This window comes from Gilbertella persicaria (genome assembly GCF_025201335.1).
Source record: "Gilbertella persicaria strain CBS 190.32 chromosome Unknown B0P05scaffold_35, whole genome shotgun sequence".
NCBI classification, from domain to species: Eukaryota; Fungi; Mucoromycota; class Mucoromycetes; order Mucorales; family Choanephoraceae; genus Gilbertella; species Gilbertella persicaria.
The window spans coordinates 58,199-78,822 of NW_026251996.1; the positions used below are offsets into that span (position 1 = coordinate 58,199).

General features: G+C 36.2%; 2 protein-coding genes and 1 non-coding gene across 3 annotated transcripts; all 3 read left to right on the forward strand.

The window, feature by feature from the left end:
- Positions 1–1,351: 1,351 nt before the first annotated feature.
- On the forward strand, positions 1,352–1,734 carry B0P05DRAFT_551771 (uncharacterized protein). The gene has a single exon (XM_051579399.1). The coding sequence runs from the start codon at positions 1,455–1,457 to the stop codon at positions 1,665–1,667; it is 213 nt and encodes a 70-aa protein (XP_051432396.1). The 5' UTR covers positions 1,352–1,454; the 3' UTR covers positions 1,668–1,734.
- An 8,216-nt stretch (positions 1,735–9,950) lies between these two features.
- B0P05DRAFT_t77 lies at positions 9,951–10,023 on the forward strand. Its single transcript has one exon. It is a non-coding gene; the product is annotated as a tRNA-Phe (tRNA).
- A 1,883-nt stretch (positions 10,024–11,906) lies between these two features.
- Positions 11,907–12,281, forward strand: B0P05DRAFT_573600 (uncharacterized protein; the record flags this gene model as incomplete). Its single annotated transcript, XM_051581521.1, has 1 exon — positions 11,907–12,281. The coding sequence occupies one exon, from the start codon at positions 11,907–11,909 to the stop codon at positions 12,279–12,281; it is 375 nt and encodes a 124-aa protein (XP_051432397.1).
- Positions 12,282–20,624: the final 8,343 nt, after the last annotated feature.

A 20,624-nucleotide genomic window follows, 5' to 3' on the forward strand; every position in this document is an offset into this window, starting at 1 on the left:
GACTGCTGAATCTGGTATCGCTGTCGATGATATTGTTGTCCATGGTAACTGGTCCTCCAAGGAACTCTTTGAACAGTTTTACCGCATCTCGGTTACTACATCTACGGATTCTACCAAGGTTTTAACTCTGAATGCACAACAAAAATCACAAGGTTCAAAGTGTAATATTATGTGAATACGAATACATGAAGTATTGAAATTATTACACGAGAGCGAAGTGATTTTTGTTGTTCCCGCCCCCCTCTTCCCGTGTCTTTCTTCAGTTAAATATTTCTCACCAAAGAAGATAAAGATACATAGTCTAGTTTTATTTTATTTTATATATATTTTAAGTAGTACAAGTTCGAATTTAACCAATAAAAGAAAGATAACAACAAAGATCACTTCGCTCTCGTGTAATAATTTCAATACTTCGTGTATTCGTATTTACATGATAAATTTTTTTTTCAAATTTTTCTCAATTTTTTTTTCTGTTTTTCAAAAATTTTATTTTTTTTTCATTTTTCATTTTTTTTGTTTTTCCAAAAATTTTTCAACTTTTTTTTCATTTTTCAAAAATTTTTCAACTTTTTTTTTTTTTTCAAAAATTTTTCAGCTTTTTTTTGTTTTTTCAAAAATTTTTCAACTTTTTTTTCATTTTCCAAAAATTTTTCAGCTTTTTTTTCATTTTTCAAAAATTTTTCAACTTTTTTTTGTTTTTTCAAAAAAAAAAAATTTTCCTTTTTTTTTTCTTTGATAGAGTATAAGATCTTTATCTATAGAAATATTTCATGCTACCTGCGTATTGATAGAGTAAGTATAAGATAATGTACTTACAGTTATCAGTAACACAGTATTTATACTTTTCTGTTTGAGCTAAATATATGATCCAAGTCTGTAAGGTAAAGCACCATCAATGACGAGTCTGATGTAAGCGATGATACTGTAGCTGCCTTCCAAGGATTTGGTTCAAGCGGACTTTCTTTTTCTTTCGATTGCTTGACGTTTGCGGCTTGAACCTTCTCTTATTTGGGTTATACTTGGCTGGTAAGTTATACTCCACTTCTATTGATTGCTTTTTATCTTCTTTCTCCATTTGCACGACAAAGCTGACATTGATTATATGTGAGTTTATAGAAGAAATGAAGCAGATATTCTAGAAGTAAGATAACCGATTAAACACTTATTACACACGAGCACCAAGGAAAGACTGTAAAGAACCTACTTCGAATGTAATAGCACCAGATTTTCAGGTAATCTCCTTCAAAAATATCTTTTTCAGAAAAGTTCGATCATTTTATTAGGTTTTGCTCATTCAGCTTTTATACAATTCAACGGAATTAGATAGTAGAGATATAATGTACTAAGATACAACGATAAGAACATAGATAGGTACAGACAGATAACGGGTAAAAAAGGAAGTAAAGATAATAAAGGTCTTGATTTGCTTGCATAAGAAAGAGTATAAGAAAATTATGGGAATTATCACTGTTGAGAAAATACATAACCTGTATGAAATGAGAGATGGCTTATTGTTTTGCTTGCTAGTATTCTTGTTGGTCCTTAGATCCACATGTTCACCACGAACGCACCAGAATCATCACCAACACCTGTTACAACACCCAGAACAAGAACAGCCATTACTCAGAGGGTGCTTCACCACTTTACTACGTACACCCAGAGTATAGAAACGGCACGGACACAAACAAACCCGGATCGGAATAGCTGCTTACGTCACCACTTTCTTAATATTTTCGAGTCAGACAGCAGGAACATTCAACTTCTCAAGATGTAATTTTTGCGTCTTGTTACGGATGTTTATAGCTGCAATAAGATCACGTGACCAAGAAATACTATTTTAGGTTTACTCTTTAACTCTTGATTCTAAAGAAGTAGACCCAAAAAGGAAATTATTTAAACTAAGTAGTTTTTATCACTAATCAAAAATTGAATTCCTTTTATTCTTTAGATTATGTGGGTTATTTATATGTTTTCTAGTTATTTGTACTAGTACGTAATTAGTAATTGAAGACATGAAATATAAAATAATATGCTAAATATAATTGCTAATAATTAACTAATATCAATGTTTTGCTAAGTATCCTTTTTGGTTCTTTTTCTTCGTTCTTTGCTTCGTTTTATGTTAGGTGAGAACCTTCTTCTTTTCTTTGCGTTTGCTTCTTTTCGGAATTTTATTTCTAGTTCTAGCGGCAGTTCTTGCATGAGTTGTGTATTACTTGCAATGTGGTTCGTAACCAAATTTGACTCGACAAGATGTCGTGGAAACGAAGAAAGAAGATAGAAAGCAACCAATAGAAGTGGAGTATAACTTGCCAGCCAAGTACAACCCAAATAAGAGAAGGTTCAAGCCGCAAACGTCAAACAACCGAAAGAAAAAGAAAGTCCGCTTGAACCTAATCCTTGGAAGGCAGTTACAATATCATCGCTTACATCAGACTCGTCATCGATGATACTTTACCTTACAGACTTAGATCATATATTTAGTTCAAATAGAAAAGTATAAATACTGTGCTATTGATAACTGTAAGTACTTTATCTTATACTTACTCTATCAATACACAGGTAACATGAAATATTTCTATAAATAAAGATCTTATACTTACTCTATCAATACACAGACGTCATTGCCTTCTAGAATATTTTCCCAGTAATATCATTGGCTAGAAAATACTCTATTGTTACGTGACCCGTATTATTGACCACAGAGCTTAAAAAAATATTAACTTGACAAAGATGTCAAGGTATAATGATAATTCAGTCGATATTTTGAAGGTGTTCTTTATTGTTTGCGAGTACGAGTCTTGATGTTGTCGGATCAAATGCGGATCAACAGAAAAGCCTATTTACAGAATGTAAACAGTCATGATCTCATCAAAGGATTTTCACTTACAAATCCAGTACAAATAATTCAAAATACAATTGACAACAAAACAAATAGAATATAAGATAAAAATAACTAAGGTACATGATAATGTTAATAAATGTTCCCAAAAGCATCCTTCTTCAGATAACTACCAAGTATGTTCTTTCCCAGAGCAACCAGTTACTAAGACAGGAGTTTTTACCAAGGACAGACCCCAATTAACAATATTGTATAGTAGCTTTCTTCTTTCTTATTTGTTTCTTTCCTTGTTCTTGTATACTTCAATTGACAGACAGATAAATCCAATCTTCCCAAGATTTTCCAGATTTCTTCTTCAATTAAGTAGTCAGAAAAATAACCTTTCCTTTTTTTTTTATATTTTTGATAATGATCCCCTTTATTGAAAAATATGTGATGTGATATTTATACTATTTTTTGACTAAAATATATGATTCGATAAAAATAAGAAATAAGAAAAATGTCAGTCGATTGATATTATCCAAAGTGTAAAGAAGAGATAGGGTGATTTTGTTTGATTTGTTTTCTGGGATGATAATATTTCGCTTAAAGGAATAACAATTAAGATTCGTCTTGATTCCATTTTGAGATTGATTGCTTCATGTGATTTAATGATCTTCTGAGAGTGATTGTGAGTTTTCATTTTAAAAGGCGTACCAATTATATTGCTTCCTGCTGACTTGGAAAATAAAAATTTCAACATTTTGACACTCACCAACAAACCTGTCAGCAGCCCCTTCAAAATTTGATTTTTCATTTTCCTCATCAATAGTCAACTTGGTAATTGGGATAACCACGTCTTGAATTTCTCATGAGCAGCAACCACTTTTACGTCTGGAATCATATTACGTGTTTCAATGAAAGGCTTGAGTAGATCGCCATTTACCGCGTCTTTAATCTTCCCAGTTTCGAGGCCTTCTAGGTAATAAGTATTATTCTTATTTACTCTCGTCACTGTCAAAGGTCCAATCCATTTGTCACCAAACTTGTTTTTAGGCACCATTTCCTTCATAAGCACTTGCTCACCAATCTTGTAAGTTTTAAAAGGATGCACTAGTTTGTTGTAGCGCATTGCGTATTTTCTTTTTGCTATATCAGACGCCTCTCTTGCTATTTCTCTTATCCTAACCAGTTCCTTGTTTATAAATCTTGCTCTTTCTGCCAAGTCCTGTTCCAAGTTTCCTTCTTCATAACCATGTATGGGTGTTTGCCAGACAGCAGGTGTCAACATCTGGTAACCATATAAGAGTTGACTTGGAGAATATCCCGTAGATTCATTAACCAATATTCGTAAGGTCATTAGTGCAGGATTTACATAGCGGTCCCATTCTTGGATGTCTTGATTTTCAGCGCATAGTTTTCCCATCGTCTTCACCAAAGTCTGGTTTAAACGCTCGCAACTTCCATTCACTTGAGGACGAAAAGCAGTTGTATGTATACTCTTACAACCAATATGCATGAGGAAGGTACAAGTATATTCAGAAATGAAATTGCTTCCACGGTCAGATAGAATGAAGCGAGGTACACCGTGACAATAGACTAGGCATTGTAAGTAGAAGCGCACTGTTGTTTCTTCGTTAATATCTCCAACAGCAAGAGCAATTGGCCATCTCGTCAACTGGTCAATGCCTGTCAGGATATATCGATTTCCAGATGATGTCTCTTGTAGAGGGCCCACAGCATCTACACCAACAAGATAAAAAGGTTGTGATGGAGTTCTGATTGGTTTCGCCAAGTTTGTTCTGGAGAATTTTGGTCTTGCATGTTTCTGACATATAGCACAACTGGACACTGTTTGCTTCGCCTTAGCATACACATCATTGCATACGAAATTATCAGCCAATAACCTTGCCAAATTACGAACGCCTAGATGGTTTTCCTTGTGTACCCTAGCTATAGTTTCAGATTCAATGGCTTCATGCAATACTTTTCTCCCAGTAGACTTCTCAACCAAGTCTTCTCCAGCAATCAGATATTTACTTGCATGACGACGTATTTTTTGCTTGATTACTTTATTTGCCTCAGTAGGGTAAGTCCTATTCAGTAAGTAATAAAAGAGAGCCAAGAACCAGGGATATTTCATAAGAGACCAATGCGGAAACGATGAAGAATTAGAATAAAATTGTTGTTTTTTGGGACATGAGTCCATCAATATAAGAATAATGTTGATTTTAAATGGTACGATATTTTTCGTAACATTCAGCCGATAACCGATTTGTATATTTCGTGAAAGAATAATAGCCAAACATGTGTGGATTAGCACCACGAGTCAATGAGTTTCTTGCAACAGCCGTGATAGACTATCAGCAGGATTGATTTTACCTGGTATATGTTCAACCGTAAAATCATATTCCAACAAGACAGCGGCCCATCTGGATAACTTCACACTTGGATTCTCTGATCTTAGGATATGATATAAGGCTGCACTATCGGTTCTAAGTACAAAATGCCTGCCAAGAAGATAGTGGCGAAAATGAGTTACCGCCCAAACGATTGCATAACCTTCCAGATGCACGGCTGCATAATTTCTTTGCGCTGCTGATACTGTTTTAGATACATAGGCTATGACAGTCTCGCCTTCTTTGGATCCATTGAGAGATTGAGATAGTATTCCAGCAAAACCTTTAGTGGACGCATCTGTGGTTAAGATTTGGACTTGATCTTTATTTGGAAAGGCTAGAACAGGAGGACTCATCAATGCTTCTTTCAAGAGTTCAAAACTTCTCTTCTGCTCTGTTTCCCATATAAATGCCTGGCCTTTTCGAGTTAGTTTGGTCAATGGCTGGGCAATAGTAGCGTAACTATCCACGAAGCGTCTGTAATAACCAGTTGTACCGAGGAATGAGCGTACCTCATCTAGGTTATTAGGGGTGGCAAAATTTGCAATCTTGTTCATATTTCTTGGGTGTGGATATATTCCTTCGGCTGAAATTTCATGTCCTAGGTATTCTACCTTTGGTTTCAAAAAGTGACTCTTGGAGAGATTCAAACGCAAGTTGTTTTCTTGACACTTCTCCAGCACTAGACGGCAATGAACACGATGTTCTTCTAATGTCTTAGAAAATATAATAACATCATCAATGAACACATATACAAAATCGCCAATATAAGGTGCCAACAGTATTTGCATCATTCTTTGAAAAGTACTGCTTGCTGATGTCAGTCCGAATGGCATAACATTGAATTCGTAACATCCTTGTAAAGTAACGAATCCAGTGTACTCTTTGCTTTGCTCATCCAAGGGAACCTGCCAGAATCCGCTAGCGCAATCAATTACAGAGAAATATTTGTTACCACCAAGGTGATCCAACAAGTGATCTATGATAGGTAAAGCATATCCTGACTTTACCGTCATGGAGTTGAGTTTACGGTAATCAATGACTAGACGCAGCTTTCCATTATTTTTCTTGACAAAAAAACATGGACTACACCATAAACCTTGCGATGGCCGTATAAGATTTAGCTCTAGCATCTTCTTTATTTCATTTTTCAAAGTTTCTTCTTCACTCCAGCTCAAGCGAAAAGGTTTAGAGCGAATTGGCACGGGCTTTTCATCTTTGAGAGGAATGTCATGCTTCATGAAGTCAATCAGACCAGGACCACTCACTTCAACAAACACTGCTTTATACTGGGCAAGAATATCCTTTATTTCAGGATCTTGAATATGTTCAAAAGTAAGTAATTTAGCCATTTCAATTTCTTCATCCATAATGTCCTGTGCATAAGTTTTGACTTCCATAGTACTTGCTTTAGGATCACTCGCCGAAACAGAGACTGCATATATTTCAGCGATGCCATTCGCCTTGTCTTGACTAGGAACAATTATATCACGATTTGAAGTACCACGTAGTTCGGTTACTTGACCATTGGTAACTGGAATACAAATAGTATCATCAGCTATTCTAATAGTAATTTCGTATTTCTTGAACCAAGTCATTCCAATAATACAGTAATCATTGGCATTTGGTGACGTTTGGGGTTGTATCCAGAAATGTTCAGGACGATTGTGACCCGCTACATTCACAGGGACGTTGGCGCTGACCTTAGCAGGGTGACGATGTTTCTTGTCATCAAAGGATACCAATACCATTTCATCAACATGAGTAGGTTCTATATTCAATTTCTTCGCAAGTCCTTCATTCATGACACTGACCCCAGCCCCTGTATCGAAAATACATTCGATCAATCGGCCATTTAGCAAAACCGGAGCACGCAAAGGAGCACTAGAACGGATTGTATTGATATCAAATTCATAAGGTCCAACACCAGTGACAATAGAGGTATTTGTGTCATCATCATCTGACTCTGAGCGTTCTGAATCAGTTTCATCTTCATAGCTGGCTTCACTATCAGATGTCCAATCATAAGCAGACTTTTGTTCATACTTGGGATTCATTTCGCTTTCAAGATCGCTACCGAATTGACCCGTCATACTTCCTTCATGTATGGCTTGAGCATTATTAATCTCCATGGAATTAGCAGGATTGCCAGCTCCAACAATTAAATTCATAGCAGCCTTCTTTTTCTTGGTTGCTCTCATTGTGCGAACAGCAGCGACCAAATCTCCCTGAGCATTTTTGTCTAACATGACCCAGTCAAGGATGGACAATCCAGAATTAGCCTCAGACAATGCAGACAAAATTTTCTTTGTGCTTTCATGCAACTTCAGATAGCGTACAGGCTTTCTCTTTTTTGGTTGCTTATGCTTGATATTGGAGTTATTCAGAGGATGGTTTGATTGTTGTATTTGTTGACTCGGATTGTTATTGGAAACCGATGAGCTACTGAGCGGTACATTGTGTGCATGATGAAGTGGTATATTATGTAAAGGATAACCACTCGGGTTTTGATTTCCAGGTAGGGTGTTTCCACTTGCGACCTGAGGAATACCAGCCCCTATTTGCTGACTTGAATTTACTGGAAGAGACGTATTCTGAGGAACTTGAATAGGAATTTGAGCATTTTCTTCCCTTTCTTCATCACCTTGCACAACTCTTCTTCTTTTTGGAATAGCACTCAGAATAGGCATTTTGGGGATTGAGTCAATGTAGTGTATTTGAGTATTTCTTATATTGGTACCAATTGAGGGATTTGTTTGTTTAAAACGCACATCAGGACCCTCAGAGCTCACTGATGCGCTTGGCCTTTTCCCGAATCTTGACCATTCTTTCCTTGAGTCTCTGCTTTAAGAATGGGACATTCAGCCTTTCTATGCCCTTCTTCTTTGCAATGGAAGCATGCCATAGTTTCCTGACGTATGAATTCTTGTTAGCATGATTGACGTTTGAGATATTTTTGGTGGCATTTAACAAATTTATCTTCATCTCGCGAAATTCCTTGATCAATTCGCTCATGGTATCAGAGTTGATGGATTGAGCTGCAGCATTACGTTCATAGTTTTCCGTATGAGCAAAAGGATTAAAACTTCTTTCCGAGGCAATGCTTGAAATAGTAGGAATGTTTACAGAATTTTGGAGTTGATACTTTTTGAAGACTTTTTCTGCCTTGATAGCTTTGGCGATTACTTCTTGCAAACTTGTGTCTTCATCAATATCACTTCTTTCTACTTCAAGAGCTATTTCTGGGCGAATTGCTTTCAAAAAGGTACGCTTGATCATACGCTCATCACTGATGCCAACCAGTTGAAATAATTCTCGCATGCGGATTTCAATATCTTCCACAGTTTCATCTGGCTTTTGCTTCATGCCATGAATCTCTTCCCACCAAACCTCCATTTGGCCTTTACAGTATTTAGCCTTGAACGAAGTCTTGAATTCCTTCCATGTGAGAGTTTCAGGGTCTGGATGAGTCAAGTTGAACCAGCTGTTGGCCTGGTCTACCAGATGGTCGACAGCAATAAGTATGATGTTTTCATCGTCCAAATTTCCAAAACTTTTTATACGATCCAATTTTTTTATCCAATTGATGGGATTGATGCGCTTAATGTCACCAGTAAAATCAACAGGATCACTCATGAATTTCATGAGATAAGGTGAATGCATGTTCATATGATTTGTTGTCGAACTTGCAGTACGGGAGTTGCTTTCGTTTGAGTTGTTTGACATGTTGATAATTTTAATTGTAATTGCTTTCTTTTGTGTTATGACTGAAATATAGTTGTAATAGTGTCAAAATACCAGGATGATAGATTTCTTGTTTTTCCACTTTAGCCGCACCAAAAAATGTCAAGGTATAATGATAATTCAGTCGATATTTTGAAGGTGTTCTTTATTGTTTGCGAGTACGAGTCTTGATGTTGTCGGATCAAATGCGGATCAACAGAAAAGCCTATTTACAGAATGTAAACAGTCATGATCTCATCAAAGGATTTTCACTTACAAATCCAGTACAAATAATTCAAAATACAATTGACAACAAAACAAATAGAATATAAGATAAAAATAACTAAGGTACATGATAATGTTAATAAATGTTCCCAAAAGCATCCTTCTTCAGATAACTACCAAGTATGTTCTTTCCCAGAGCAACCAGTTACTAAGACAGGAGTTTTTACCAAGGACAGACCCCAATTAACAATATTGTATAGTAGCTTTCTTCTTTCTTATTTGTTTCTTTCCTTGTTCTTGTATACTTCAATTGACAGACAGATAAATCCAATCTTCCCAAGATTTTCCAGATTTCTTCTTCAATTAAGTAGTCAGAAAAATAACCTTTCTTTTTTTTTTATATTTTTGATAATGATCCCCTTTATTGAAAAATATGTGATGTGATATTTATACTATTTTTTGACTAAAATATATGATTCGATAAAAATAAGAAATAAGAAAAATGTCAGTCGATTGATATTATCCAAAGTGTAAAGAAGAGATAGGGTGATTTTGTTTGATTTGTTTTCTGGGATGATAATATTTCGCTTAAAGGAATAACAATTAAGATTCGTCTTGATTCCATTTTGAGATTGATTGCTTCATGTGATTTAATGATCTTCTGAGAGTGATTGTGAGTTTTCATTTTAAAAGGCGTACCAATTATATTGCTTCCTGCTGACTTGGAAAATAAAAATTTCAACATTTTGACACTCACCAACAAACCTGTCAAAGAGACAAAAGCGGGTATAGCTCAGCTGGGAGAGCGTTAGACTGAAGATCTAAAGGTCAGGTGTTCGATCCACTTTAGCCGCATTTTTTTTGCAGTGCCACTGCGTTTACCTACGTTTCTTTTTTAATGTCTTTGTGACGTCTCAAGGATTGGTTTTTATACTAGCGTAACTTGTAGATATATAGAACTATAGATATAACAGAGCAATAGGTAGAAAGTTATATCTGATGAGTAGTGTACGCAATCAAGCCAAATAGCTCAAGCCTGAAACCACTTAATTTGTCTCAGGTTTGGCTCGACTTTGCTTAATTGTCTCAGGCTTGTAAGCTTTCATGATACCTGGAATTCTTTTTCCATCCAACTATGCCTCCCATTCACTGTCTTCATTAGAGAATACAGGTACAGCAAATGAGCTTATAGAATCGTAAAGCACTAAAAAAAGATGAACAAGAAAAGATAAAGATATAGAGAAACGTGGAAAAAACAAAGATTACTACAACTGTTCTGACCAGTAAAAGACCAGCATCATTTTCTTGACATGCTTGAGTGATAAGCGGCTTCTTTGCTCCGTGATTAGCTGGCTCCATTTATTTAAAACACTCACACAACTCACACTCATACAAGGCACAGCCAGATAATCTTTTACGACTTTACTTAAGTTGTAAAATTGTGGCCGAGGAAGCGACTGCAACTTCCAGAATCTAGGCTCTGCTTTTCATTTACTTTTTCTAAGCCCATCAACGTATTCTTTTAACTCATCAGGAGCGTTGACCGTCTCAATATTCTCCAGCTTCCAACCTACACTCAAGAAAATTGCGTCGACGTTCTCATTGCGATGTAAGCCTTCTTGTTGCCTTTCTCTTGTGGATTTATCACCGATAATTGACTTGAAAGTATCATCTCACACCTTTCTAACTGTCTTTCTGCTCTTGCATCATATTCTTCCCAACCAGCTGTAGTCCGAAATCCAAACCTCAATGCGGGGTTCAAAGCGGTACGTATGTCTTAAACGGGAGATTTATTGATTCTTGAGTAATAGCCTCGTAACCTGTAAAAGGTCAATAAGCACCCCTTCCACTATGGCGGACTAGTTGTTTGACTTTACTAATATTGTTCGCAAAACAAACAAGAAAAAGTAACTTTTTTGCCAATGTTGCTCGAAATGTCAACAACTTTAATTTTATTTCTCTAAAAAGCGAGTCATATCATTCAAAATCATTGATTTTCTTGTTTATGGGGAACAAACTTGTTCGTTTTGTCAACAATAAAAGTTATGAGGCGACAAGTACTGCGACAATCATAGTAGCTTTATGAGCAAGAAGAATTCTTTGTTTTTTTTTTACAAGTACAATAATACTAGTAATGTTTCTTATTAAAAACAAAGAAAAAGGTTTGCACAATGCAATACGTTGATGCACTCCTAAGAGTTTGACATGAGACTCATCTAAAAAGAGTATATTGAGTTATGTTGAATATTTAGTAATTGTTTAGGTTTTTTTTAACAAAAAATAGCTTTTTGGTTTTTCTTGCAATTGTCTTTCTGTCTTACAGATATGAACCAAACGACTATTTACAAAATCACTCAAATGCAACTACAAGTTTCCCAACTCGAACAAAAAATCGAATCATAGACTCAAATACTCGAGGGATTGATGCATTTATTAGCACCCTCTTTTGCCCAAAGTGATAATAATGAGATCAACAGTGAAGTTCTTGAAGCAGCTCAATAAGGTAAAAAACAAGCTATTTCTCTAAGATATGTATAAACTTTTATTTCTTCCTAAAAAATGCAGCAAGAGAAGGCGGTATTGTCAATTCTCTTAATCTAAACTTGATAGGCTTCCGAGACATTCCTAGAGTACCTGAGGAAGCAACAAAAGCATTTGGCTCTCATCGAAAACATAGATATGATACGCCACGGTTGCGTTTGCTTGCCCTGATCAACTTACTCAAGAAAGAAAGAAATATGACTGATCTCTTAATTGATGATAAAGTGAATGAGAATGACTACGGGATCCTCAGAACAATCGCAAAAAATACCCACGATGAAATGGAGTTAGAGCTGCTGAAAGCTTTGAAGAAGAATGACAAAGTAGCTGTGTTGCCTTTATGGTCTGAAGTGCCTTCTGCTCTAATCGCAAAATACACATTTAAGCTTGAAAGCAATGCAGCTACTCATGGCGTTCCTCTTCAAAGATGTCAGCATTCCTGGGCAGCCGGTCTATTGCTCTTCGAAACACAAAAGCACAGAAGTAATAGAGCAAGAAATAAGGCTTCTGTTGTTGAAAGAGAGAATAACTCTAGGATCAGGTATAATAAACGCAAAACATGCATTCAATGAAACTTTAAAATGCCTAACAAGAATCAAAACTATACAGTAAAAAACAAGTTAGTGTTGAATCTCTTCAAAGTGAAAAGCCGTCTTTGGAGTACGCAAACCTATATTGTGGTGATAAATTTGAGGATTCTGAAGATGACATTTTTTCGGAATGGAAAACAACTGTCGTCCTTGTTCTCCTTCTCCACCTCTTCCCTCTTCTCAACCTAAGGAAAGGGGCAAACGCAATGAAGACAAAAGCCAACCAGCTAAGTCTAAGTGTACAGGAAGTAACAAAAAATAGTCATGACCTTAAATAATAAAACAATTTTTTTTCCATCACCTTCTCTTGAAACGTTTATATTATAGATAAAGTCCACAGCTCCTAAATTCAACCTACATCCAGAAGCTTAAACTCTCTAAAACCTTATAATTGCATAACATCGACTCATGGGCTTACTCATCTTAAGAAGTAGACAGTACTTTCAGCGCTTTTTTAACACCCGGTACTGGTGAGTGTTGTTTTGGAAAAGAGTTTTGACATTGCCTTGTTCTAATTTAATTAGTTTGTTTGTTCTATATGTTTAGATGAGATTAGTCTGCTTCCATTTAAAATCAAAATATGTTTAATCTGTATATGGCTCTATTTTTGTCACTTGAAAGCTAACATAGCGCCTTTTATTTTCTAGACTCCAAAACAAGTTCTTGCTATCTCTTGATTTATAGTAAGTTTGATATGCTATTACACACCTTCAATATACTCAAAACTAGCTTTTTTTTCTCAAAAAAGAATGCCCACCTAAAGGAATTGACTATTTATCCGTACAAGCATGCACTTTGTCAGGTAAGTTTGTTGGATAGCAAGATGATGGTTTTTTCCTTTTTCATTATTAAAAAAGCCATATACTAGATACAAATTATTTTCTGTGTCTATCAGTGTTGTCTCAATTCCGAATGACAAAGCGAATTGCTCATTTAACACTCTTGCCTCGCTTGTATATTTCTGTTTTCATTAGATTCAAGTAGTGCTTCTTTTCTTTTACTATTTCTTAGTAGAAGTATCGTTTTTTTCCATTTATAATAAGCGTCTAATTTCTAATAATCCTAAAAAAATAAGTGAGATTACGAACAATGTTGGTAACTAAAGCACCAAAAAACTTGGTTGTTTTGTAGCCAAAGTTGTTCCAGAAGGAAACAAGTTATTGCTGTTTTGTTGCTAATATTGTTCGCTTTTCGAACAATAAATTTAGTTGTTTTGTTACTAAAGTTGTTCGAAAAGCGTACAAATAATTTGGTAACATTTCGAACAACTTTGTACGTTGAAAAATTGATGCCAGCTATTTCTCAAACAACCATTTTGCTGTAAAAATTGGTAATTTTGCGAACAAAAATTGTACGTTTTGTAACTAACTTTTCCGCCATAGTGTATGTTTACCTTTGACTAGAAATATATGTAGAACCAAATAAGACAAAGGGAGATAGAAGACTGTAAAGACTATCAATTACAACAAAGAGGAATAAGAGTAGATTTAAATTTAGTACTAGTAGGCTTCAAAGACAGAATTTGAAGGTAGTAAAATAAAGCTGTCATAAAAATCTAACAAAAAGAAAAGATTTGATGTAGTTTATTGAAGTAACCCACTTCCTTTTTAATCTTTTAAAAATGAGTTTGTTTGTCGTGCCTATAACAATTCTTGTTGCCTTCGACTCAGACTCCAATGTGGTAACATGCTCCAAGAGCCGCGCTTTATTTTTCTTTTTAAGTAAATTTCAATAAAAAATTCTTTCCCAGCCCCTCTTTTCTCTTTATACCTTCAAAAGCCGCGCATTCGTGGAAAATAATTTTGATGGCTGATAATGAGCAATATGAACGAACATACACTCAGTCCGAAATGGAAGAAATTGTCAGATCCATTGTCCAACAAATGGATGCTGAAAAAGAAGAGCGATATGCAGAGAACTCAATACCAATGGAAATCGCTACCGAATTGGAGAACCTCTCTCAGCAACAATTACAAGAAAACTTTAAACGTTTCAAAAGAGATACGAAACGATACCATTCAGATGAATAGACAGTCCCAGAAAAAATCAACAAAAGCCTTTTACCTTATCTCAAAAGGCACCAGACTGAAACCGCTCAAGTCGTTGCAACTATTCAAAAAATCACAGAAGGAACTAGATTTCAAGCAAGAGTGGCAATGGAGATCTTTGAAGAATTACAACTTTTACTCGAGGGAAATCCAAAACCAATGCAAGCCCGACGAGCAATGGAAGGACTTATCGAACAAAGCAAGAGATTGGCAATCTATGGACTTGCAACAGCAAAAACTCAAGAGAGAGAGACAAAAACCTTTGAAGATAAAGCACTCCACTTACCACCAAGCCTCAAACATTTGGAAACCAACGATGAGGATGTCAAAGGGAAAAATGCATACAGCGAAGATTTCTTCACCAGCTTCCATAAAGCAACCTTTGAACAACGACTACTCTAACAAGCAAGTGGAAAACAACGAGGTAGAGGAACTTATGGAAATTTCCAACGAGGAAATAGCAGAGGTGGCGGAGGTCGTGGAAGAGGATCACGAGGCTCTTTTTTTGGGTCGGGTCCCCAAACCGATGAGGCAATCAGAGTTACAACAGCAACAACTCCCAAGCCAACCAACAATCCAACAACAACAACCTCCCCAACAACCAATAATCAACAGCTCATCACACTACAGCATTCCCAGCGATGGAATAGATCCAGGGGGCAGGTTACAATATTTTCTTCCACAATGGCAGAAAATCACATCACACACTTGGCCACTATCAATAATACAAGATGGTTACCAAATACCATTATTTTCAAAACCTCAACCTTGAGAAATACGACCAATGAGATTGAATCAAGGGGAACAGAGCGCAGTGAACGAAGCGGTTACCAAATTCTTAAATGCGGGAATAATAGAAGTTTCACCCACTCAATCAACAGACTTCCTTTCAAACTTTTTTACCATCCAAGAAAAAACCAAACGCAGACCGAACTTAGATTGTCAACAAATCAACAAATCAACAAATACATACAATGCCACCATTTCAAGATGGAAGGTGTCCCGGCCTTAAGAGACATTATCGAGCAGGGGATCTCATCTGCAAACTGGATCTGAAGGATGCTTATGTGGTTACGCCCATTCATCAGAACTCCAGAAAGTATTTGACTTTCCAGAATCAAGGCGTTGTCTATCAATACAAGACTCTGGCTTTTGGGATGAGTGTGAATCCCCGAGTATTCAGCAAGGTTATGAAATTTACAATGGAAACAATGCGACAACAAGGGATTCGACTTGTTTTTTATCTGGACGACATTTGTATATTGGGAACCAGCAAGAAGGAAGCTCAAGAAAACACGAATCTGGTAATGCAACATTTGCAGAATTTGAGGTTTCTATTAAATTTCGAAAAGAGTGTGCTAACTCCGTTGCAACAGCAAAAATTCCTGGGGTTCACGTTTAACACGAGGTCGATGAAGATATCAGTCCCAACAATCAAAATCAACAAATTAATGGCACGAATCAAGCAAGCTAAGAAACTAACCACTCAACGTTCATGTAGGTGGTTTGCAAGTCTCATGGGAAAAATGACCTCGATGATTCCAGCAATAGGAGAGACTTTATTGCATATAAGATACTTACAGAGGAATTTAGCAAAGACTCTACATCTACATCATCAAAGTTGGGAAGCACCGATGACACTTTCCCCAGACAGTCTGAAGGAACTAAAACGGTGGATCACATGGATTACGACCAAGAATGGATTACCGATTCAGACAATAGCATCAACACCACAAGTGATTATTCATGTAGACGCCTCCGATTTAGGATTGGGAGTAAGTTCCGCAGTCGTCAAAGCAACTGGACCTTGGACACATCAAGAAAAAGAATTATCGATAAATGCTCGCGAATTAAAAGCAATCCTATTCGCCCTACGCTTACATGCCAACCAGTTCAAGAATTCAACAATAAAAATATTTACAGACAACATGACTGCTCTGAAATACAGCACAAGATCCGGCGACACCGCCTCTCAAGTACTTCAGGATTTAGCCATTTCAATCCAAGATATTTGCAACGAATACAATTTAGACGTCGAATATCAACATTTTCCAGGAAGAGAAAATATCCAGGCAGATCAATCAAGTCGTTACAAACATACAACAGACCTCTTACACGAAGCCTCGATGCCGACAACGATATTCAACCAACTACAGTGGTTACATTAAGTGTCCCATAAAACCTGTTTTTTTACCCTTCTCTACAAAAACTCCGCCGATCCTTCTGAAACTTGGCACATAGATTAATTAGACATTGACGATAATAATCACACTGCTAATTACTCCTAAATGCATCCAATAACAGTGCTTCATTTTCAAAAGAGAGAAAACTTGTGTTTCACCAAAATTTATTCTTTATTTGAAATGCTCAAAATTTTGTATAACCGCCCTTTGCTTTGATGACTGCTTCTATACGTTGAGGCATGCTGCTATAGTATGCCTCCATGTCACCTTTGCGAAATTTGTACCATTCTTTTTCGACCCTTGACCACAATTCGTCCAGATTTTTTGGTTTTGTATCATATCCAGCTAGCCTGCACTTTAACTGTTTCCAAAGATGCTCTATTGGGTTCAAGTCGGGACTGTTAGGTGGCCAGTCAGCAATAAAGTGGACTTTGTGGGCTTTAAGCCAAGAAATGGTAGCCTTTGCTTTGTGTTTTGGGTCGTTGTCTTGTTGAAAGATAGTTTTTTGTGGATCCATACTATAATACTCCAATGTATCTAGGTATGACGACCCTAGAATCTCCAAATAGCAATCGGTATCCATTGTCTTTTGAAGCACTCGAGAGGCATATCCTACTCCGGAAGATGTCATGCACCCCCACATCATCAGAGAGCCACCTCCATGCTTGAGCAATAGCTTGTAGTTATGGGGCCTCGCTTTAAACCCTTGCTGTAACCAAGTGTATGTTGCACCATCTGATCCCCAAAGATTGACCTTCGTCTCGTCGGTAAAAACGACACTCTTCCACTCATTTGCGGACCAGTTACGATATTTTAAGGCCCATTTGTATCTCTTCGAAAGCTAAGAAACTCTCAAAAAAAATTTCTTCTACTTAAGCTTTGAGTATAATCCTACCCTTTTCATCAGAGAGACTGTTCCACTATACGTCAAAGCAATACCCTGTCCAGACAATCAAGTTTGGACTTCTTTGACATTCTTCAATGCTCCAGTTCGGATTTTTATTCGTAGCAAACAAGCCGTAAGATGACCTACTCTTGATGGTCTACCGGTACCAGTGCAAGTTTTCATTTCTGGCAACTCTTTTCTAATACGAGAAACTGTTGATTTGGCAACACCTGTTAGTTTTGAGACCTGACGAATCGATTTGCCAGATAAAAGTGCAGATTTGACATTGTTTCGTTTATCGTATGGGAGGCTGTAAGGTGTGGTGATCTGAGCACTTTCAATACAAAATATAATAAATAATCTTTCATCATATAAATGAATAATCACTTATAGCACTATACATTATAAATATAAAGTAAGCACTGTATAATGACAGTAAATAACGGTAACTGGGATAATATGGATTGTGATGTTTTGATAATAGAGTTATATAATAAGATGATATAGAGACAAAGGTAGATACTTTGAGACTGTTCTATACAATTTTATTGTTGTCCCTTTTGATTATAAATTATTCTAGCATATTTATACATGAAGAGATGTCGGAGTAAGTAGTAGTAGAGTTCATGCAAATGACTGAGTCTCTATTATCATAGACTACTTTAAATTAATTAAATAATATAAATTATGGATTTCGGTTATAAGTCTTGATCTATTAAAAGATCCATTGTCTTATTCAGTACAAGAGGTTCTTTTATGTCTATTTCTGATGTAAATTGATTATGATGTATTTTAGTATGTAAATGAAGACTTATTTAATGTCAGATCATCACATGGATATTTACAAATAAGGAAACCATAATTGTACCTTTTGGGTAACAAGGAGAATTAAAGGAGAATTTATATAATCAATTCCCAGGCACACGTTGTCAAGGTGTTAAGTAATCAATAATCAGTAATCATAATTAGTCAATAAATCAGGTAGTATAAAAGACACCCTGGAAAAGATATATTTTAGACCAATTAATTTATTTTGTAGTAAAGAAGTACTGAACAGTCTCACTGTATTTCTTTGTTTTCTTTCTATCTTCTATTATATCTTCATTCACAACCCAAACATCACATAAGGCATGATAATAAGGAGAAAAGGTATGTATATAGAATGAAGAAAAGAGAATTTTTTTCTGAGAAGCTTGCCGTATCTATATGTAGTTGGGTAGGTTGTGCTAGGATTTGCCGAAGAATGTGGAAAACGCACGATTGAGAATGCTTATTCTCCGAAGAAAATAAGGTATTCAGGTTTTGCAGGAAATTTTTTTGAAAACGCTACGTCATTTTTTACCTAAGTTGTCCAAAAATGGTATCTCTTACTAATTAGGGAAATTGAAGTAACCAGCAAAAAAATGTGCTTTTTCTGATACTAACACAAGGTCAATACGACGAAAATATATTAATTTATGCTTATAAAGGAGTTTTATGGGACACTTAATGTAACCACTGTAAGTCAGATGTGGGGACCGCTGAAAATAGATGCATTTGCGACGAGAACAAATACAAAACTGCCGATATTTTGGAGCATTCTCCCGGATCCGGATGCGACAGCCAATGATGCTTTTCAACAAATCTGGCCCAAAAAGGGACTGTATCTTTTCCCCCCGTGGAAATGGATACCCCAAGTACTTCGGAAGATAAAACAACAGCGGATACAACAAGCAGTTCTGATAACACCTTTTTGGCCAACCCAGTATTGGTTTCCAACCTTGTTGAGGATGAAGCACAAATCACTACCAGTCAACTTCAAGATCAACAGATGGACGATGACCGCATGGTAATTATCAGGGGCAAGAGGAAATTCACTACTTCATTGGATGAACAAACCTTGGAATTTTTCACTTTAGCACACAGGTCGGCTACGCATAGAATATACAACAATAATTGGAAAAAATGGATTCAATGGTGTAAAGAAGAAAATCAATTACAACCACCAACAGACTATGACGCTTTACGTGTATTACGATTTCTAATGGCAAACAAGACTTACTCGTATCAATATTTGAATGGATTACGATCTGCGATAGCCTCGGTATACAAGACACTTCATCCAGATAAAACACCTCTTGCTGAACAAGACTGCATTATTGACTTTTTTAAATCAAAAAGAAAATCCGAAGTTACTGTCCCAAAACAACATCAGTTACAAACCTGGGACACATCAAAGGTAGTAGAATATATTCAAGGTGAATGGCCCAAGGGAAAAGAAATCTCCATCTATGATTTACAATTGAAGACGATAACACTTCTATGTCTCTCTACTATGGCTAGACCAAGATCAGATATTGAACGACTACAATACCGAGACATCCATTTCGAATTTGAAGATAAACAGCCAATTTCAGTTATGATTCATTTTTGAGAAGCGAAGGAAACGCAGATAAAAACAACAGTGTTGTGAACATATATGAACTCATATGCATAGATCAATACATGATGACCATGGCAAAAGACCAGATCACATCTATGGCAATTGCAATGGATCTATAGTCACTGACATTCACTCATTCTACTAGAAGTACTACATCATCCTCATAGTCAGAGATTATGAGCCCAGTGACTCTGTTATTACTAATGGCCCTCATAAAGTGACAGTTAGAGCTGACAAATACATTGGCATTGGCATTTGACAAATATGTAATAGTTTATTCAAGTTCAGGTCAGATCATGTACTATTGGCTGAGCTGACAACTTCCTCTAAAGGCATTTCTCTTAATTGCTCCTGATCTAACAAATCAATCCGTAGTCAAGAAGCTAACCCAAAACAATATTTTGACCGAGAAGAAAAAGTATAAATACCTCGACATTTTATAGCAATTGAAAGATAACATTTCTTGGAGAAATAAAAACCTATACAAGTTCTAACGGACTTTCTCTGTGTTCTTACCTTTTCTCTTATTGAATACCTACTCTCTCTTCATCTCACAACAATCCCCTTAAGGTCTGACGTAAATTGACGAGACGCACAGCATGTGATTGGTAGATGTTGAAGTTAGGCTCTGATTTTATGTGAAAGAGTCATGAGACAAGCTTTTTGACCATTTGCCATGCCTCATCAGTAAACAAAAATCAAGACTCAATCACGACTTGCAAGTCAAGTCAGTTTTAGACTTGACTTAATTGTTTCAGACCTAACTTAACTTATTTGATTGCAAAC